This window comes from Amphiura filiformis, unplaced genomic scaffold, assembly GCF_039555335.1.
Source record: "Amphiura filiformis unplaced genomic scaffold, Afil_fr2py scaffold_41, whole genome shotgun sequence".
Lineage (NCBI taxonomy): Eukaryota > Metazoa > Echinodermata > Ophiuroidea > Amphilepidida > Amphiuridae > Amphiura > Amphiura filiformis.
This window is the reverse complement of record NW_027305505.1, coordinates 62,694-81,997: the sequence shown is the minus strand read 5'-3', so window position 1 is coordinate 81,997 and position 19,304 is coordinate 62,694. Positions and strand designations below refer to the sequence as shown.

General features: G+C 35.6%; 1 protein-coding gene across 1 annotated transcript; it reads right to left on the bottom strand.

Annotated features, from left to right (window-relative positions):
* Positions 1-3,483: 3,483 nt before the first annotated feature.
* On the bottom strand, positions 3,484-5,877 carry LOC140144129 (uncharacterized). The gene has a single exon (XM_072165964.1). The coding sequence runs from the start codon at positions 5,875-5,877 to the stop codon at positions 3,484-3,486; it is 2,394 nt and encodes a 797-aa protein (XP_072022065.1).
* Positions 5,878-19,304: the final 13,427 nt, after the last annotated feature.

The window sequence follows — 19,304 nt, the reverse complement described above, 5'->3', positions numbered from 1 at the left end:
CAATAACATTCAAATGGTGTTTTATTGACAAAAGGTATCATATCAAATACTGCTCTGGGCAGTTAAAGTTATTTTTTTTTTGCTGATAAATGATCTTTGAGTGGTGTAGAATAGGATTCTAGGGGGTATAAAATTGTCACCCTTGGGCAATCCGAGATATTCAAAATGACCGATTTGTAACTCTGAAATAGCATTACAATGGTGCTTTAGTGACAAATGGTATCTTACCAAATAATTATAGTGTTTTGGGCAGTTAAAGTTAGTTTTTTTGCTGATAAATGATCTTTGAGTGGTGTAGGATAATATTCTAAGGGGTGTGAAATTGTCACCCTTGGGCAATCCGAGATATTCAAGATGGCCACCACGTATCTCTGTAATAGCATTCAAATGGTGTTTTATTGACAGAAGGCATCATACCAAATACTGTTTTGGGCAGTTAAAGTTTATTTTTTTTGCTGATAAATGATCCTTCAGTGGTGTAGAATAAGATTCTAGGGTGTGTAAAATTGTCACCCTTGGTCAATCCGAGATATTCAAAATGGCCGACACGTAACTTTTAAATAGCATTCAAATGATTTTTTTGGTAATAAAACAAATAATTATAGCGTGTTTAGTGCGCATTAATGGTAGTGTGGGCTCAATATGTAATATATGCACGTAGATTATGAATTGACACGCTTCAGTGATCCCAAATTGCCATGATGGCGTCCCGTGAGTTTTGTAATGTATGCTCATAATAGGTAACTGTATTTTCTTAACATATTGAATGGTTTGCATAACATATCATACTCATACGTTTCTTGTTATTTAATTTAATTATTCTTAACCATTTGCATAAAGTTTTACCTGTCTTTCAGACCATTTTAGCAATAGAATACACCAATTAGATTGAATTAAAAAGCATTACATGTGTATATATTGTCATCATGAAATATGTTCTTTAACACAAATACCTGAGAATTGTAGCTATAATTGTATGACACTCTTTGAAAATACACTTTCAAGGAGTGTGAAGATATAATGATTACTGTTCCAAGGGAGTAGTTTGAGTAATAGCCCACATTTGTATGGACTAAGGTTAAGTTTTGAAAATGACAAACGGGCCTATATTATACAAGGAGAAAACATTGCAACGTGCGCAGAAAAAGAGACAGCATATTTTCTTCAGTCATTAAAAAAAAATTGAAACAGTATGTATTTGTTTCAATTTATCTTCACATGCCGATACGGGAACGAATGTAATAATGCTCATCGTTGCTCTCTGAACAATGGGCCAGCACGTATACAAACAATCATCAATGCAATTGATTTGTATGTCAGCTTATGGCAGCATGAAGAATGATAAATTAAGATTAACTATCATAAAAATTGTAAATACACACGCAAACCTAATATTGGCAATTATGTAGAAGATGGTTCTACCCAGTCCGCCAAAACGACTTCGTTGACCCCCCCACTTTGACTTCCAGGAATACTAATGTGGGGAAGTGTGTGAACTCCAAAAGATTCAAAGCATCCAGACAGATGGAAGCTTGCATATATGTGTACACATGAACGTTATGACTAAATTTGAGTATCTGATATCAAAATGCGCGATCGTGGTGGTAGCTAGGCAAATGAAATCAGAGAACGTTTAGAAATCTCTGTGAGTGATCTTCACGCGACGGGAATTAGGCATCACAGAGATCCTGTGCCTCAAGGAAGAACAGATGATTGTGTTTTCAATTCAGTGAGTGTTCCAGGTTAAAGAAGAAATAAAACAAGCAAACAAACTGTATTATTTTACTGTTTTTAGTGAGAAAAGCAATACACGCTGTGATGTTGCAGCATCTGAAGAAGATGCAACTGATGAATTCCTAAAACATGCTGTAGATGTCCTATCTGGTAATAAGAGTCGTATTTGGAAACCTGCTGAATTGTATCAGGAATGCTGCACACATTTGGAAATCACATTAACTCGTGCTGATCGTAGGTGACTCAATGAAGAACACCAAATAAGTTATTCTAGTATTATCGTAGTCCGTTGCAACTTTAACGCACGTGAAATGTGAAGTTATATTGTTATAATGAAACTGTTATAGGCAGTAGCATCCAAAGAGTAGCCAAACAGGTAGTACGAGAGTGCAAAGACATTCGCATTGTAAAGTCACACTACAATATCCCTATCGACGAGGATTTGGTTGCATAACTAGTATCTGACATGCTACAATTTCCTCGCCGAAGTTGAAGAAGTCCTTGTCAGCTTTACTGATAGGCAACAAAGTCCTGCACAAAAGCAAGCAATGGATCTTCAAGTGGCATTGGGTGTCTTACTCAGAGATTCAAAGATGATTATAAACCATCTGTTCAACTACCGGGTTACATGTAATTACTATAATGATCGGTCCTACACTTCAAGAATTTCGGCTGCAGTTGCAGGGGCTGTTGATATTAGTCGTCAAGGAATTGAAGGCGCTCAGCTCTGGAAGGATTGGTACAAGTTGGGCAGATACTTTCGATGCAGATATTACTTCAGATATCACCAAATGGAAAGCTGTTTACCATGTTTACCCAGAGCTGTCACTCAATACACTCCCTGCAAAAAGTTTTCCAAAATGTGTTATATTTCTACCTTTCATTTCGGTGGTGGCCATCTTGGAATTTTTATGCGATTGTAAAGAAGTAAAATGTCAAACTGGATCTGCTTAATTAATAATAATAATAATAATAATAAAGAAACATTTATGAAGCGCTTAAAACAAAAGTCGCTAAGCGCTTTACACAGCATGCCTTAATTACAAAAATTATACAACAAATTACAAGTACAACAAACATGATATACCGGAAGGGATTTACAAAGCATATATAGGCCCTTAATACAAAATTACATATCAAAATAACATAAACTATATAAAGCAGGTAATATTGAAACAAAATTATAGCAATATTAAAATAGTCATAGCAGAATTCAATCAATATCATCGTAAAAATCAATGTACATGAACGTATGCAACAGAGTTTAAAAAGAAAACCACCGGGGTTTTCGATAAAAAGCAGGAGAAACATCCGTGGGCCCGTCACACGCAGTACCCGGTTTCCACGTTGCACGTTAATATTAAAAATGACAATGCGATAAAGAAGTAAGGGGAGAGGTTGCTAGTACTTCACCCTTTTATGGATACACATATCCAAAATTATAAATACAAATGGCAAGGCATCAAATGGCAAGGCATCAATAATAGCGCACACTAAACAGATTGCACACACAAACATGGTAACAGGGGAGAGGTTGCTAGCACTTCACCCTTTATGGATTCACAGATCCAAAATATATAAATGGCAAGTCATCAAAAGCAGACACAAAAAACAGAGCATGTTAAAAAAGGGGAGAGGTTGCCAGCACTTCACCCTGTAAATAAGGATACACAGATCCAATATCAAAATATATACACAATAATAATCATGGTGCCGGTGGTAAACTGATGTTTTAACAACAATTTCAGATTAACAAGCGTAGCAACTGCGAAAAAGATGCGTTTTGAGGCGCGATTTGAAAATTGATAATGTTTCAGCATGTCGAATCTCACTTGGTAGGCTATTCCACTCGATTGCTGCAGCCGCAGTGAAAGATCTAGCACCGTAGGATTTTGTGGACCAACGGAGAACTTTAAGCAAGTTTTCAGAAGATGATCTTAAGGTCCGCTTTGGAGCATACCGGTGAACAAGATCGGTAATGAACAAGGGTGCCATGCCATTTAAAGCCTTGTAAGTGACGAGCAAGATCTTATAAAGCGCTCTATACTCAACTCGAAGCCAATGCAGTTGGCGGAGGAACGGTGTTATATGCTCACGCCTGGGTACACATAAAACAAGACGGGCAGCAGTATTTTGCACGCGTTGTATCTTTGCGAGCTCACATTGTGGCAATCCAAACAGCAGAGAGTTGGTGGAATCAAGTCTGGATGTTACGAAGGCATGTACAAGCGTTTGAGTGGTACTGCTATCCAGGTACTGGCGGATCTGCCCAATTTTCCTGATTGCGAATAAGGCAGATTTGCAGACACTATCAACATGTTTGCTCATACGCAAAGAGGAGTCCATGATGACACCGAGGTTTCGAGCACGCGGAGATGGAGTAATTACCGCGTCGCCGATAGTCAGGGTAGGATGTAGCGTAGACTTTTTGAATTGTGATGAGAAGTGCAGGAGTTCTGTCTTCTTGTCATTTAGAACTAATTTGTTTGGAGAACACCAGGATTTAATATCAGAGATGCAGGCTTCCATCTTCTTAAGTACAGCGTCACATTCTTCTGGCTCAAACGTTAGATACAGCTGTGTGTCATCCGCGTAAACAACGTTGCTGATGCCATGAGCGTTGATGATGTCCTGAAGGGGAGCACTGTATAGTGTGAACAGAAGAGGTCCTGCGACAGATCCCTGAGGAACACCATACACTAGCGGCAAGCTGTCAGATTCAACATTTCTGACACACACGGATTGCGTTCGGTCACTCATATAAGACTTGATCCACTTTCTAGCTGTACCAGTTATACCATAACGAGTGGCAAGACGTTCGAGTAAAGTTGTTTGCTCGATGGTATCGAACGCTGCTGAAAAATCCAGCAATGCTAACAGCGCTTCCTTGTGCTTGTCGAGGGCACATAGGATGTCATTTTGTACCCTTAAAAGAGCCGTCTCCGTGCTGTGGTAACGCCTGTATGCAGATTGCGTGCGTCCGTGGAGGTGATTGATCGTCAGGTAAGATTGAAGCTGGGAAATGGCAACTCTCTCGACCAACTTGCTCAAATAGGAGAGGTTAGAAATGGGACGATAGTTGGCAAACTCGTCTCGATCAAGTCCAGGTTTCTTCAATAGTGGCACAATGTTTGCGTGTTTGAGAGTTTCGGGCATGTTACCGGAGGACAATGATGTATTTACTATCCTTGTGATGATTGGTACGAGTTCCCCCATATACATCTTAAACACCTTAGATGGTAAAGGATCGAGTCCACAAGATGTTACGGATGAAGACTTCATTACTTTCAAAACATCGTCCTCTGAGACTAACTCGAACTCAGAGAAAGAACTGGAACATTTCTCGTCGATCACGATGGAAACTGGTGTGAAGATCTTATTTTCAAGGCCAGCTCGCAGTTTCTTGACTTTGTCATCAAAAAACATGGCGAAGTTATTAGCCAATTTTTTTGGACTTTCATGCGATGGAAGAACTTGCTCTACCTTTGGCTTCGAGAGCTTGTCGATGACGCGAAACAAGTTGCGTTGATCAGTGTCTTCAACTTGAGATCGATGGTAGGAAGTCTTGGCTTCATTCAGTAGATCCCTGTAGTGCTCACATTGGTCGAGATAATATTGCTTATGAACCGTTAAATCAGTCTTTAGCCATTTACGTTCGCGACGCCGTTTTTCTTGCTTAGCAGCACGCAGGGCATCAGAGTACCAGGGTGCGTGGGGTCTGAGAACAGATCGTTGGACCACAGGAGCATGTTGGTTAAGGATGTCCAACAAGGTGGTATTGTACTGCTCAACCAAGGTCTCGGAATCTGAGGCAGAAGACTGTAGCAAACCTGAAATTTGAATGCCCTTGATAAACGTTTCAGAGTCAATATCGCGCAATCTACGAGATTCTACACGCTTGATACTAGGACCTGGTTTGAAGATATTGACGTAACATTTAACAGCCGCATGGTCAGATGGCATATCCCAATACACTGAAGGCGATGTCACAAGGTCATCCTCATCCCTGGAAATAATTAGGTCTAACGTGTGTCCTTTCTTGTGCGTTGGACCAGTGAGTCCAAAGGATTGAAGCAAATTGGAGAACAAGAACGCTTCGCGATCTTCTTCGTTGTCGACATGGACATTGAAATCTCCGGTCATGAGCAATTTTCCAGGAAGCACCGTAAGAGATTCCAACAGAGAATTCTAGAGTGTACATTACTTATTGTAAGAAACAAAATCTGGCAAAAGAATTTTACCTTGAAACTAATGGTTTTTGCTTATGACGTTTAACAGCGGCCATTTTGAATTGCGAGAGTGTCATGTTTAAAACTGTATATAGTTTATATTTAAAGCATCCAAAAGGAAAATAATTTACACAAAATACTTAAGTTATCCTTTATTATGGTACCGCTAGTGAATAACCGAGCTCAATTTTAGTATCCATAGCGGCCATCTTGAATATTTCTAATTGCCCAAGAGTTACCATTTTACATCCCACAAAATCTTATTTTGTACCACTGAAAAAGTAATAATCAGCAAAGAAAACTACTTTAACTGGCAAAACCATCTAACCTTGCTCTGCCACCGGACTATACTCTTGACTGGTTTCCTGTCAGCAAAATGCATACATCACCCTGTCGTTGTGTACTACTTAGGCCCCATTGTTATTTAGATAGATGGCTACACACCAATGCACTTCCTCAAATACCTATGCTGCCAGGAAACAAACTACATGTAGGCGCGAAATTCTATTTGTATTTTTTCGCTTTTGGGCAAGTAATAATTGTGAAGCTTCACCTTTTGCGTGGTCTTGACTTTCTTAAGTCAAATTGGACTTCCATCTGATACCCTTTATTTTTTGTTGGGGTGAAATGTTATACTGGTTTTAGTTCAGTAAAATTTGCTAATTTTAGACTCCACATTTGTGACATAATCAATGGGAATGAGTCGGATGTCGCTAATATTGTTTTTGAGATATTGGCAAAACCAGTGTTCACATTCTTTTGTTTTATAGTGTTTTCAGCCATAAATTGGTCATAACTAGCCAGATGTCCAATTTTGATGGGGTTTGCATCAAAATGTAGCATTTGTAAACTGCCAGAAAATGATGTAAAAAACTCTAATTGAAAATTGCCGACACATGTGTTACCGAGTTGAATATTTGGTATTGGGAAATGATCATCTGACCGTGGGGCTTTAAGGTGCCAAAATACACGATGATGAATAACAATGAACTTGGAGATATAAACATGAAGAAGAAGAACTGCGAGATGAAATGTGTTTTTGTTGATCAACAATTTATTTATTCCAAGCATAGCATTTGATGGAGATGCATAACAAAAATAAAATGATGGAGGTGGTGGTGTGGTCAAGCAAGGATGCTGGTATGATGGAGACCAGTGCTTGACTGACAAACATGTGGGATGCCTGGGGTTTTATACCAGGTCCAGAACAAACGATACTGAGCATTATGCTAATTACATGCTAATTACAATCTCTACTACGAATTTAATTATCACCAAAACATACAATGACCATAGGCACTGAGTGGCATTGACCTTGTTAAAGAGATGAAGGAGAGAGGGAGGTACCTATGCAAATGAGAGCAAACATTAGGCAGGAAATTGGAAGGGTCAACTCTCATTACATAATCAGTTTCCATGGGCAATAAAAATATGGGATGGCACATGTTATAAAGCATGCTCATAATAAAGTGAGAAGTAAACAAACTTGACTGAACTTGGAATAACTGATGCATTTAGGAAAGAAACACATATAATTTGCAAAACAAGTTAAAACTTCTGAATAAGTTTTGATGGGAAACTCATCAGGTTGGAAATTACAAATTGACATAATGATGGAATTGAACATAAACATAAAACACATTTGGACAATCAATAGTTTAGGATAACAATTAACAGATCAACATTTTGTTGTGATCTTCAAGTCCAACACAAAAACAACATTTGTCACTTCAAACACATTTACGAGGAAGCATACCTTAATAAGAAAACACAAAATAATAGATAAATCAAGATCAGGTGGTGACCTTAATAAAAAGTTTCTAAATTTAGAAGTGTTGTCACTTTGCAGAACATTTTAAGTTCTACAATAATCATGTCTTAATAAATGACATATCCAAACAACAAAACTAATAAACTTTCAAAATATCAAAACAAAACAATGCATAATCAAATTCTGTTGATTGCTATTAATTAAATAAATTGGTTGTGTATACAATTAGATCAATATTTTTAATGATCCTCAACCAAAAACAATCATAAACAAGGCTCATTTTGGTGAGTCCTAAACCGAACAGATTTCAGCCAAACAAAATAATATTTTCATGATCAATAAACAGATCAAAACAAGTCCTATCGTTGGACAAAATCAAAACAAAGATGCATAAACTGCAATCTTAAAACAAAGTCCCTTATATCAGGCAAGATCCAAAGATCCAAAATATATCATAAACATAGGCATTAAAATTTGTCTTTGCAACAATTAAATCGCAATCAGGGAAAATTAAGTAACTTCAATTAAGAGACATGGTATACATGAGCACTTACGTTAAAATTCCTATGCGAGCCTATTTGTCTTACACTACAAATAATATCTTAAAACTACAATAATTATATACAATGGTCATGGTATTCTCATACCGGTTACACATGTAACTCATTCCCCTTGATCACGTCACATTTTAACATTTAAATTCACAGTTTTTCAGATAATTTCATGATAGGTAGATGTAATGATCCTTTACCTGCTGAAACATGCAGTTCTCTCAACCAATTTGTCGTTCAAAGACACAAAAAACAAATCTTTAAAAGACCTATTTCCAGCAATCTCCATGACCACGGCAAGCGCTGTGAAAAGAAAATGGAGGTCGATCTGTGACCGGATGACTTACTGACAATAGCTTCTGGCATTTATTTATCTTCTTAACTCCTCAACAATGGTCACTGTCCTTAATCAATGAACTATATCTACAGAATATATCCATAGCTAACATGGCAAAATGTTAAAGGACATCAAGAATATTTTCTAAGTTATTTATTGGGCGCTCTATCGTATGTCAACCAGTAATGGGTAACATTACCCTCAGACTTCCCCCTGCGTATGCATACAGAAGTTGCCCATTTCGCTTCTGCTTTAGACACCCGGCACTTCATTTAAAGCAATACTTTATACAATAAGCCTAATAGTTAAAATTTGTACACGAATGGCTTTAATATTATTGGGCCGTCATTCCACAAATTGTCGCTTTTTCAAACTAAAACTTTACACAATAATAGTGCCAAAATGGTTCACCAAATGGCATCAAGTAGGTCTTCATTTTGCAGACATTTCTCACGCCACTGAGCAGAAAGGCCACATCGTTTTACTTGCTCTAGTTAAGGTTTTCTTGCAACATTTTTAGACAAATGCGCCGGCCGGGTTTAAATTAACCATAAGAGTCTCATATTTATGTTTAATCCGGCTGGCATTTCTAAAAAGTCGTCGGCTGTATTCCATAGTGGCGTATAGTGATGTTTGGTCATTTTTTTTTTAAATTGGCACATGTGTTTTTAATGATGTTCTCTTTCATTTTTCTAAGTCTCATCTGTCAAAATTAGCTAATTAATTAGTAATTAATTAATTAAATGTGGCGTATAGTTACAAAGTGAAATTTCGTGTTTTCCATAGTGGCGTATCGACTATACGCCACTTTTTTTATACACATTTCATAATTAAGAAATATCGGCAAAAATGAAAAACATTGTATGTCATAGTGGCGTACACCTCGCTACATGTCATATTGACGTATCGGGCCTATACGCCACTATGGAATGAAGCCGACGAAAAGTAACGCCATAGGGATAACACGACGATCGAGTTGGCGTAAAGTTAACGTTAGGTTAGGGTATTGCGTTTTGCGTGTTTTCCATAGTGACGTATAGTTTTGTATTTATTGCTTGCAGTTTGCCAGCAATATTATGTATTAATTTCTTTTGAAAAATATATAAAACTTAAATCTATTTAGTTTACTACAGATATTTCATTTACAAAATATGATGAATGTCTGATTTACACAACTCGATTTAAAATTGCCATTTCTTCAAACCCGATTTTCTCGAAAAGTTGTTTATTCGCGGGGCCCCACTATACGCCACTATGACGTGTGCTGAGATGTTTGGGTTGAAAAGTGCAGTTTTTGTGATTTCTTCCCTTTTTAAACCAAAAATCCCTATTATTAAAACAGATCAACTTTGAAAATAGATATGATATGAACTTTATATTTACTGTAGAGAATACACACATGTGTATTCAATATTTGTTAACAATTTCATTAAATTGCGTTAAATGCATTATTTTTATGATTTTGTTCAATTTTGACCAAAAAAAAGTTAATTTCACATGGTCAAAAATGGATTTAAAAAATTATAATATTTAAAATAATAAGTATACCAATGCATTGATATGAATGTGCACATCAAAAGAGTCAATTATGACAACTTCCTGAAACCAGAGGTTTTTGACCTCTGATCTCTTGAAAATCGAATGTCAACATAAAATGAACGTTTTTGGCAGTTTTGCCAACAAAATCGACTCAAAAATGGCGGGAAATGTGGTGGCTATGGTAAATGACCAACCAGTGACTCCTGCAACTATCCTAAAATTGTGGTACTAGTTCATATAAATAAAATTAGTTGCAATAAAAATTTGTGTATAGCAAGTAAACAATACAATTTTCGAAAAAAATACAATTTTTAGCTAAAAATTAGCTAAAAATGCCGCCATTTTTTAAAGCCAAAACAAGCATTTTATGCTGATCTTTGAGGTCATTATGTCAAAAACCTTTTTTTTTTTTTATGAATTTGCCTTGATTCACTTTTTATGTACACATTCATATAAATACATTGGTACACTTTTTATTTCAAATATCTTAAAATTTATTTTTTTCTCATGCTTTATCACACAAAATTCACCTTGTTTGATCAAAATTAAACAAGATCACCGAAATAATGCATTTTCCCCCAAATTTTTGGTCAAAATAAAAAGATGCAATTTTTTTGTTCATGAATATTAAATATACATGTGACAAGTATTCTCAAAAACAAATATGAAGTTCATATTTTAATTACTTTCAAAGTTATAACTGTTTTAATATAAAAAAAAAAAAGGTCAAAAAAAAGGTCAAAAAAATCACAAAAAACTGCATTTTTCAACTCAAATATGTCAGCCCACGTCACTTTTCAGAAATGCCAGCCGGGTAAAATGAAAAGATCGGAGTGTGTATAATAGATACATTTAAACACCATAAGAAGCGTTGTCCAAACATGTTGGACGGAAAATTCAAAATCACTATGTGGCCTCTCTAAATCATAAATCATAGGACTTGTTAATAGTGCGGCATTCCTGCTACAGGCCTTTGTAATTACATGTATAAATGTTGAAAAATCTAAAACATATGTATTTCATGCTGAAATGGCCTATGGTTTTCTGGAAGGCATAAGTCAAAAACAGAAATAAGTCACTGTGAACTATTTCAATTCAAAGATCCAGCTCAATACATTGATATACATTTCTTGTCATATAAATAAATTTTCGCTCCAAAAAGTAGGGTAAAAATGGGCATTTTTGGTAATAAAAGATAAAAAGCATGAAAAAAGCATGTTTTAACGCAAATTTTACCTCAATATGGTATGATGGGATATTTTTGTTCCCAGATATGAAATATTCATATGCCCTCTGTTACTCAAATTAAGGTTGCAGATTTGACATCGTTGGGTAAAAATTGGAAAAAAGTAGCAAAAAAAAACAACACATTTTTTAACCAAAATATCTAAGTTCACGTCACTTTTCAGAAATGTCAGCCAGGTTAATCAGAAGGATGAGTCTCTTATGGTTAATTTAAACCCGGCTGGCACCTTTGTCCAAAAGTGTTGCACGGGTCCCTATGTAACCAGAAAGTGGCACATCCCATGTGGTGGAATATAATAGGTATATTCTTTCACAGGCTCGTCGTCTTCAAGATGTCTTCGAGATCGAAAATGCCGACATTTAACATAACACTAAAAGCCCAACATCGTCTGTACGTAACATGCAGTTTCAAAATCATGGTTCTTTTAGTGGGGTCCTCTCGCTATTCCGAAGGTCCGCCATTCCGAAGGTTCGCTATTCCAAAGCTTCGCTTTTCCGAACGTGTAATTTTACCATTTGCTATTCCGAATGTTATTAAAGGTTCGCTATTCCGAAAAAAGGTTCTCTATTCCGAAGGTTCTCTATTCCGAAAATTCTCAAAACACAAACAGGTTCTCTATTCCGAAAACAAAAAGTTCTCACTTCCGAATACGGAAAAGAGTTCTATATTCCGAATATAAAGAAATGGGTTCAATATTCCGAAAACGAATAAAGGTTCTTTATTCCGAAACAAATCACCACGTTCTCTACTCCAAATAATTATAGACAGAAAGATTTGAGCCAGGTATACCAACTTGGTGTGGGGAACAAAGACAAGATAAAAAAAAAACTAATGCAGTATATAAACCAGAATGGTGTACACTGTTACTGCACTAGAAAAAAATCCAAAACCACAGGGATGGTAAACAAAGTTAACAAAAATTCAACCGACATTTTGAGCAGTATATGACCCACTTTTAAAGACTGGAGACAAGACCAATCACAACCGGAAGTCAGTTTCCAGGGAAAGTGGATCAGATGGTCACATCTGATGAAGTCCTCCGACGTGTAGGACGAAATATTAGAGTAAGTAAAAACTTACTTGTCAAGCGAAGATTACTAATTGATATGTTTTACAAACCTGATGGATCTATTCACTGAAGGGTCCTTTTTTCTATTATGACTAGCGAACCTTTTTCTCTATTATGACTATTCCTTATGACTGATGAACCTTTTGTTATATTTTGATAAGCCAACCTTATGACTAGCGATCACTATGACCAATCAAATCAAATCAATCTTTTATTTTTCATCAATCTCATAAAGCATACAATGTAACAGCAGAGGTAAATTAAACTATTGCACATTAGCAAATATTGATGAAGGTAGGTACATCAGAACGATGTACCACCTTATAACCCATAATTATAATAGTACATTAAGTAATCAAAACATACACAAAAACATAAAAAAGGACAAAGAACCCATCTTAAGTTATAAAAATACAAATTAAAGCAAACAAATAATTAAGCAGTGTTTGTTTGATATTACATTATGGTGAATAGTATAGAGAGTCGGCAAAAACAAGAAATTATGAGATTATGAGAGGTATTGATTAGCTCTTGATCAGAGCCCTCGTGGTACCTTAGAAGATCCAGAGATCCCCAAGTAAAATGTACCCAAGCAAGTGACTAGTATTAGTAAAGAAAATGTATATAGGCCAATCCATTCTGTAAAAAATTAATACCACACCCATGCAGCACCCAGCAGTACATGTATTTGTACAGAGCTTGCCGAAGGCAAGCTTCACTATTATAGGCAAGTCACCAACAAGTAAAGTAGGACCACTATGCAGTAAAGATCACTCTCTACCAACAGTCTGTCTACCTAAGATATTGGTCTACCCCACACACCAACCGCGAAAGTCCACTGACCGACGCGCCAGCGGTGTCAGAGGGCATATGGCATGGTTTTTCATTTTTTCTTTCAATTGGATGGAAAATAGGTTGGCTTTGGAGCAAAGCTAGTATTGATTAGATTTTAAATACCTTATCTTGCTATTTTTGAATTCATTTACCCGTTTAGCTTCTTTAATTTCACTTGGCAAAACTATTCCATAGCCTAGGACCAAGTGTAAGAACATCAGTCATTTTATGGATATCAGTACGATAATTCTCTTTCTTTCTGGTATTATAATTGTGAATAGACTTCATGTTTATGAACAAATTGTCAAAATTAATGATCTTGGTAATAAACTCATATGATATTTGTACATAAAAATACCCAGTTCTTTGTTAAATAATTTGCATATATTAAGTAAATTGTACTTTTCGAACAGTGGTTTGGTGTGGCAAAGATACGAACTATTTGTGATAATTCTAACTGCTCTTTTTTGGAGCTTCACAATTCTGTTTATATTATAGTTATTAGCAGAACCCCACAATACTATACCATAAGTTAAATATGGTAAGATTAGTGTACAATACAACTGATACAGGCTTGTTTTAGATCAAAATAGTTTTAGTTTGTTTAAGACACCAATATTCCTAGAACAAGTCTTACAAATGTTGTTAATGTGTGACCTCCAACTAAGGTTGTTATCAACATTCCCAGACATTTGACATCATACACACCTGAAAGTTTGCATCCATCGAGAAATACATTGTGAACTTCAGATATATATTTTTTGTTTGATGAGGTTTGGCACCCCACATTTAACACTGGTATAAGATGAATTTGCAGAATTAAAAGATACATATTGTTTACGATTCGACAAATAGTTTTCAAACCAGTCATATGATACACCACGAAAGCCAGAATGGTACAACTTTTGAATAAAATGTCATGATTAATAGTATCAAAAGCCTTTGAAAGGTCCATGAAGATACTTCAAGTCTAATACAGCAATATAGACGAATCCAAGTAGCCAATTCATGGTCAGGATTTGGTCGGACATCTTTGGGTAGCCGCTAGCACCAACCTGGTGTTTTGAGCGTCCAATTGTGCAAATAAAAGCCGCCTCACACCTAGAGAAGATGTAAGGACGAGGAGGGTTAATAGAATAATAGCTAATAATGTATGTAATGGAGATAATTCCGCAGGTAATCCCGTCGCATCTACATAGTCCTTTTGTTCGCAAGTACATCAATGCATAGATACTGCGTATAGTTAATCCGATTATTATGTTACTTCAACAGCGAATAGACCATGCTGTGTGTTTTGTCGAAGGGAACTGTATTGTGTTATTCTTTTGTCTACCTGTGTTTTCGCGGAAGGTGTAAAACGGGTGATGGAATGCAGTTTAAAATTTCCGCCAAGGCTGAATCATTTCACATTTTGAGTGCATTGTAGCCGACGGCTACCCAACTAAAGGCTGCTAGTCAGGTGTAGGAATGCGTGAATTTAGATTCGTCTATACGTAGAATGATTATGACGGAACCCGTATTGTCTATTGTATAGTAATTCTTTGGCATTTTAAAAGATACTATATATATCTTTCATGAACAATTCTTTCAAGAATTTTGGAGAAACAAGGCAACACAGATACTGGTGTATAGTTACCAAATGATTGCGGAGAGTCTTTCTTGTATATAGGCACGACCTTTGCTATTTTCAAGGCATCAGGAACTATTCCTTCTGTGAGCGACTTGTTAAATATGATTTTCAATGGATATACAATTTCATTGGCAACCAATTTTACCACATCAGACTTTATTTGATCATAACCTGGACTTTTTCTATTACCCAAATTATTGATAATCTTCAAGATTTCATTTTCGTCAGTCGGTTGGAAAAAAACAAGTACAGTTGCAGCTATTAATTAGGTATTCATCAAAATCTTTACCTTGATGTTTTATGGAAGCAGCTAGTGTGGAACCAATGCTTGCAAAAAACTCATTGAATTTGTTTGCTACTTTAGGGCGGTCAGTATCAGTTTCGTTGTTGCTTACAAACTTCTAACAAAATGTCTTTTTCGGACATCTGAGCACCGAATTCAAACTTGTCCACGTATTTCGCATATTAAACCTTTCTTTGTTCAGTTGAGAACTGAAATTATTTTGTTTTGCCTCCTTAATAAGGAGTTTCCCTATTACGATACATCTTATATCTATGTACATTTGCATCAGTAGGTTTTTGGATTTGTTTTTTGTTTTTGAACAGCTTGTTCTTTCTACGAATACATTGCAGCAGATAATAGGTTATCCAAGGTGCCGGTGCCCTAGGCATCCTATTTTTAGTACGAGATTTCTTAACTAGCTTTTTTGGAATACATTCATCAAATACCTCTTTAAATTTATCAATAAACTTGTTGTATGATACATTGGCATCATGATTTTCACACACATTGACCCAGTCAACCTTACGAAGGTTATCTTTAAGTGTATCAATGTTTCGAACACTCATATCCCTAATTTCTATGACAACATCATTGGTATCTTTACCATAAACACTTAGGTTTGTAGACACAAATATAGGAAGATGGTCACTTATATCAGTTAGAATAATGCCAGATGTTTGATTTGCATAATTGTTGGTAAAAAGTTATCAATAAGAGTTGCTGATTTTCTAGTTATCCGAGTCGGTTTAGTTATACTAGGGTATAAAGAGTATGATGTTGTAACATCTACAAATTCACCAGTTGGTTTATGAACATCATCATTAAATAGGTTTATGTTAAAATCACCCATTATATATAGAAGCTTATTTTCCTGACCCGTTATTTTACATAATACAGTATCAACATACTTATTAAACTCATCAATGTTTTGGTCAGGTGATCTATAAACTACACCAACTACAATGTTTTGCGAATTAATTTTTTCAATTTCTATAAACAACGATTCAGTATACTTCAGCTTGTTTAGATCATTAATATCATGTCTAACATTACAAGCAATATTCTCGTCAACATACATAGATACACCACCGTCTCTCTTGTCATTTCTATTACACAATTCGAGGTTGTATCCTCTTAGATGATAGTAATCATGAGGCTTTTCATTCAACCAAGTTTCAACCAGTCCAATGATTTGAAAGTTGACATCAATTTCTGAGAGTAACAGTGCATCGAAATTTGTAGTCAAACTTATTACGTTACTACAAAGTAAGGATAAATTGCTGCTTTTGATACCAGCTGTTTCTTTTAGGTTATCGGTGGAAAAGTATGGTGTGTTGTTATTACAATCATTTACTTCAAATGCATCACTCTTGTCTAGAGGATTATACTTCATGTTTTCAAAATGAGATTTCAGATATTCAGTATCAGCCGACATATCCTCAAAGCACCTGTACAATTCAAGTTGGAATTCACGCTCATCAGTAAAGTGATTAAAAGGCAGTGCCAGATTTTCATTACAACTAGAGCAATGCCAATATTTGGTATAGTCATTACTTCTGAACTCCTTTGCAGATAGGTCACTGCAACATTTGTAAACATATTTCTTACATAATTTGCATATTAACTTTCTATGATTTCTTTTTACAAGATGGGAACATATAAGCACATAAAAAGACATAAAAAAGTATATGAAAACAACGAAAGGAACAAATTATAAAGCAATAACCTAGTTATGCTGTAAACACTGCAAAATATTAGTTTTACACTTAGATATTGCTTGGCTTGCATATGCCATAATAATGAACATTTTTATCAAACAGTTTGCGTTTTAAAATAGCTACATACTCAATGTGATAAATGACCGATTTATGGAATAAACATAATATATTCATAATTATAATCAGTAATCAGTCACATTGGAAATACAAACATTCATGAATTTGAAAATACAGAATATCAGTAATGGAATCAACATGGATTCATATAATCAAGAAAATTGTGTATCATTGTTCGTATATAAACATATGAGAATTTCTAGCTACAAAAGATACATTTTTAAAGAACCAGCATGGATTCACATCTCAAGCACGGTAAGTATTACACCGGTATTACATTCATGAGCTTGCAAATACAACATAGATATCATTTATAGAATCAATATATAAAAACATGAGACTGTAGGTACAACATGAATTTGTAAACACATGACACAAAGTTGTCATTGTGGAACCAACAATCAATCCATGATTCGTATTTTAACACACTGAATGCAGGGTATGTATCAACATATCAATATTCTTATATAGGCCATTGTATATTAACATACACGGGATTTATAGGTGGTGGAAGCGTGATGATTTGGGCCGGAATATCGATGACAGGAAAGACCAGACTGGTAGTAGTCAACGGAAATCTCAATGCAGTCAACAGTCGAGATGACATCCTTCAGCCAGTTGCAGTCCCATTTCTGCAAAACCTTGGACAGAACGCCGGTTTACAGGGTGATAAAGCTCGGCCACATAGGGCAAGAGTGGTAAATGAATTCCTGCAAGAAGAAGGAATTCAACGAATGGAATGGCCAGCCAATAGCCCGGACTTAAATCCCATAGAACATCTCTGGGACCAACTTGGTCGGGCTGTGCGCGCTAGAGTGACAGATCAAACCACATTGGCTGGTTTAAGACAGATCTTGCTTGAAGAGTGGAATGCCATCCCTCAGGAGCATGTGGGTAGGTTGATAAGAAGCATGAGACGAAGATGCAATGCTGTTGTGAACGCATATGGCTTCTCTACTCGTTACTGATTTTAGATAAATGGCGATTGATTTAATGAAACAGTGTGATATTCCTTACTTATGTTTACTGGTGCAAATGACGCAGACAATGGGAGATTTGGCACATTTTGTTTGAGACATCCTTGTCTTTCAAATACAGTTACTCAGCCACGGAATAAGTTATGGTGACAAATTTGCTGTCATTTTTGACAGAAAAGAACAATGTTTGTATTGATATGAAACAATATGGAAATAGATTTTAAATATTTCTGATATAAAGCCATTTTGGAGAGTTTCCAAACTTTTTTGAGGAGTTTATTTAAGGACCAACATCATGAACATGGATACTTGTATCATGAAATTGCACATAGACTGAATTTGTAAAGATACAACATACGTAACACTTGATATAGATTCATACATTCATATTATGTTTAATGAGTATAACAGCATACATTAATTTGAAGAAACAATAAGTATACTCTAATGGAATCAATTTGGATTCATGGCATATTGTATCACATGCATACATTTTAAGATACAACATAACTATCATATAACATAAAATGTTGGACACCAAAGAACATATATCAGGCACAACGTGTGTATTAACATGAGACTGCAGATACAACATGAATTTTTAACACATGTTTAACAAAGTTATCATTGTGGAACCAACAATCAACCCATGATTCGTATTTTAACACACTGAATGCAGAGTATGTATCAGCATATCAATATTCTTATATAGGCCAGTGTATATTGACATACATGGGATTTATAGATACAACAAATTTTTTTGGAACCAACATAAACATCAGGTTTAAAGAATATTACAACATAAATTAAATTGAAGAATTCATCAAAGATACCATAATGGAATCAATTTGGATTCATATACCAGACACATTGAATTTGCATGGATTTGAAGATACAACAACTACCATATAACATAGCATATATTAAAAAAAAAATATACCTTTTAGGACCAACATGGATTCTTGTATCATTGAATTTGTAAAGATACAACATTCATATCATAAGTTATGATATAATTCATACACCAGGTATACAACAGAGTCGTGAATTGTATAAATTCAACAACGAAACAACAAAGATATCATTTGATGGAATGAACATGGATTTTCATGATCAAGTACATTGCATATAATAATGTACAAGAATAATTGTAGATATAAACATATCATTTTTTAACCAACACAATGACTTGCAACACAGGCAGGTCCAATATTTTGAGTAATGGATGCCGGTGCAGCCCGTATCTACCGTGTGCCTGCATCAATACAG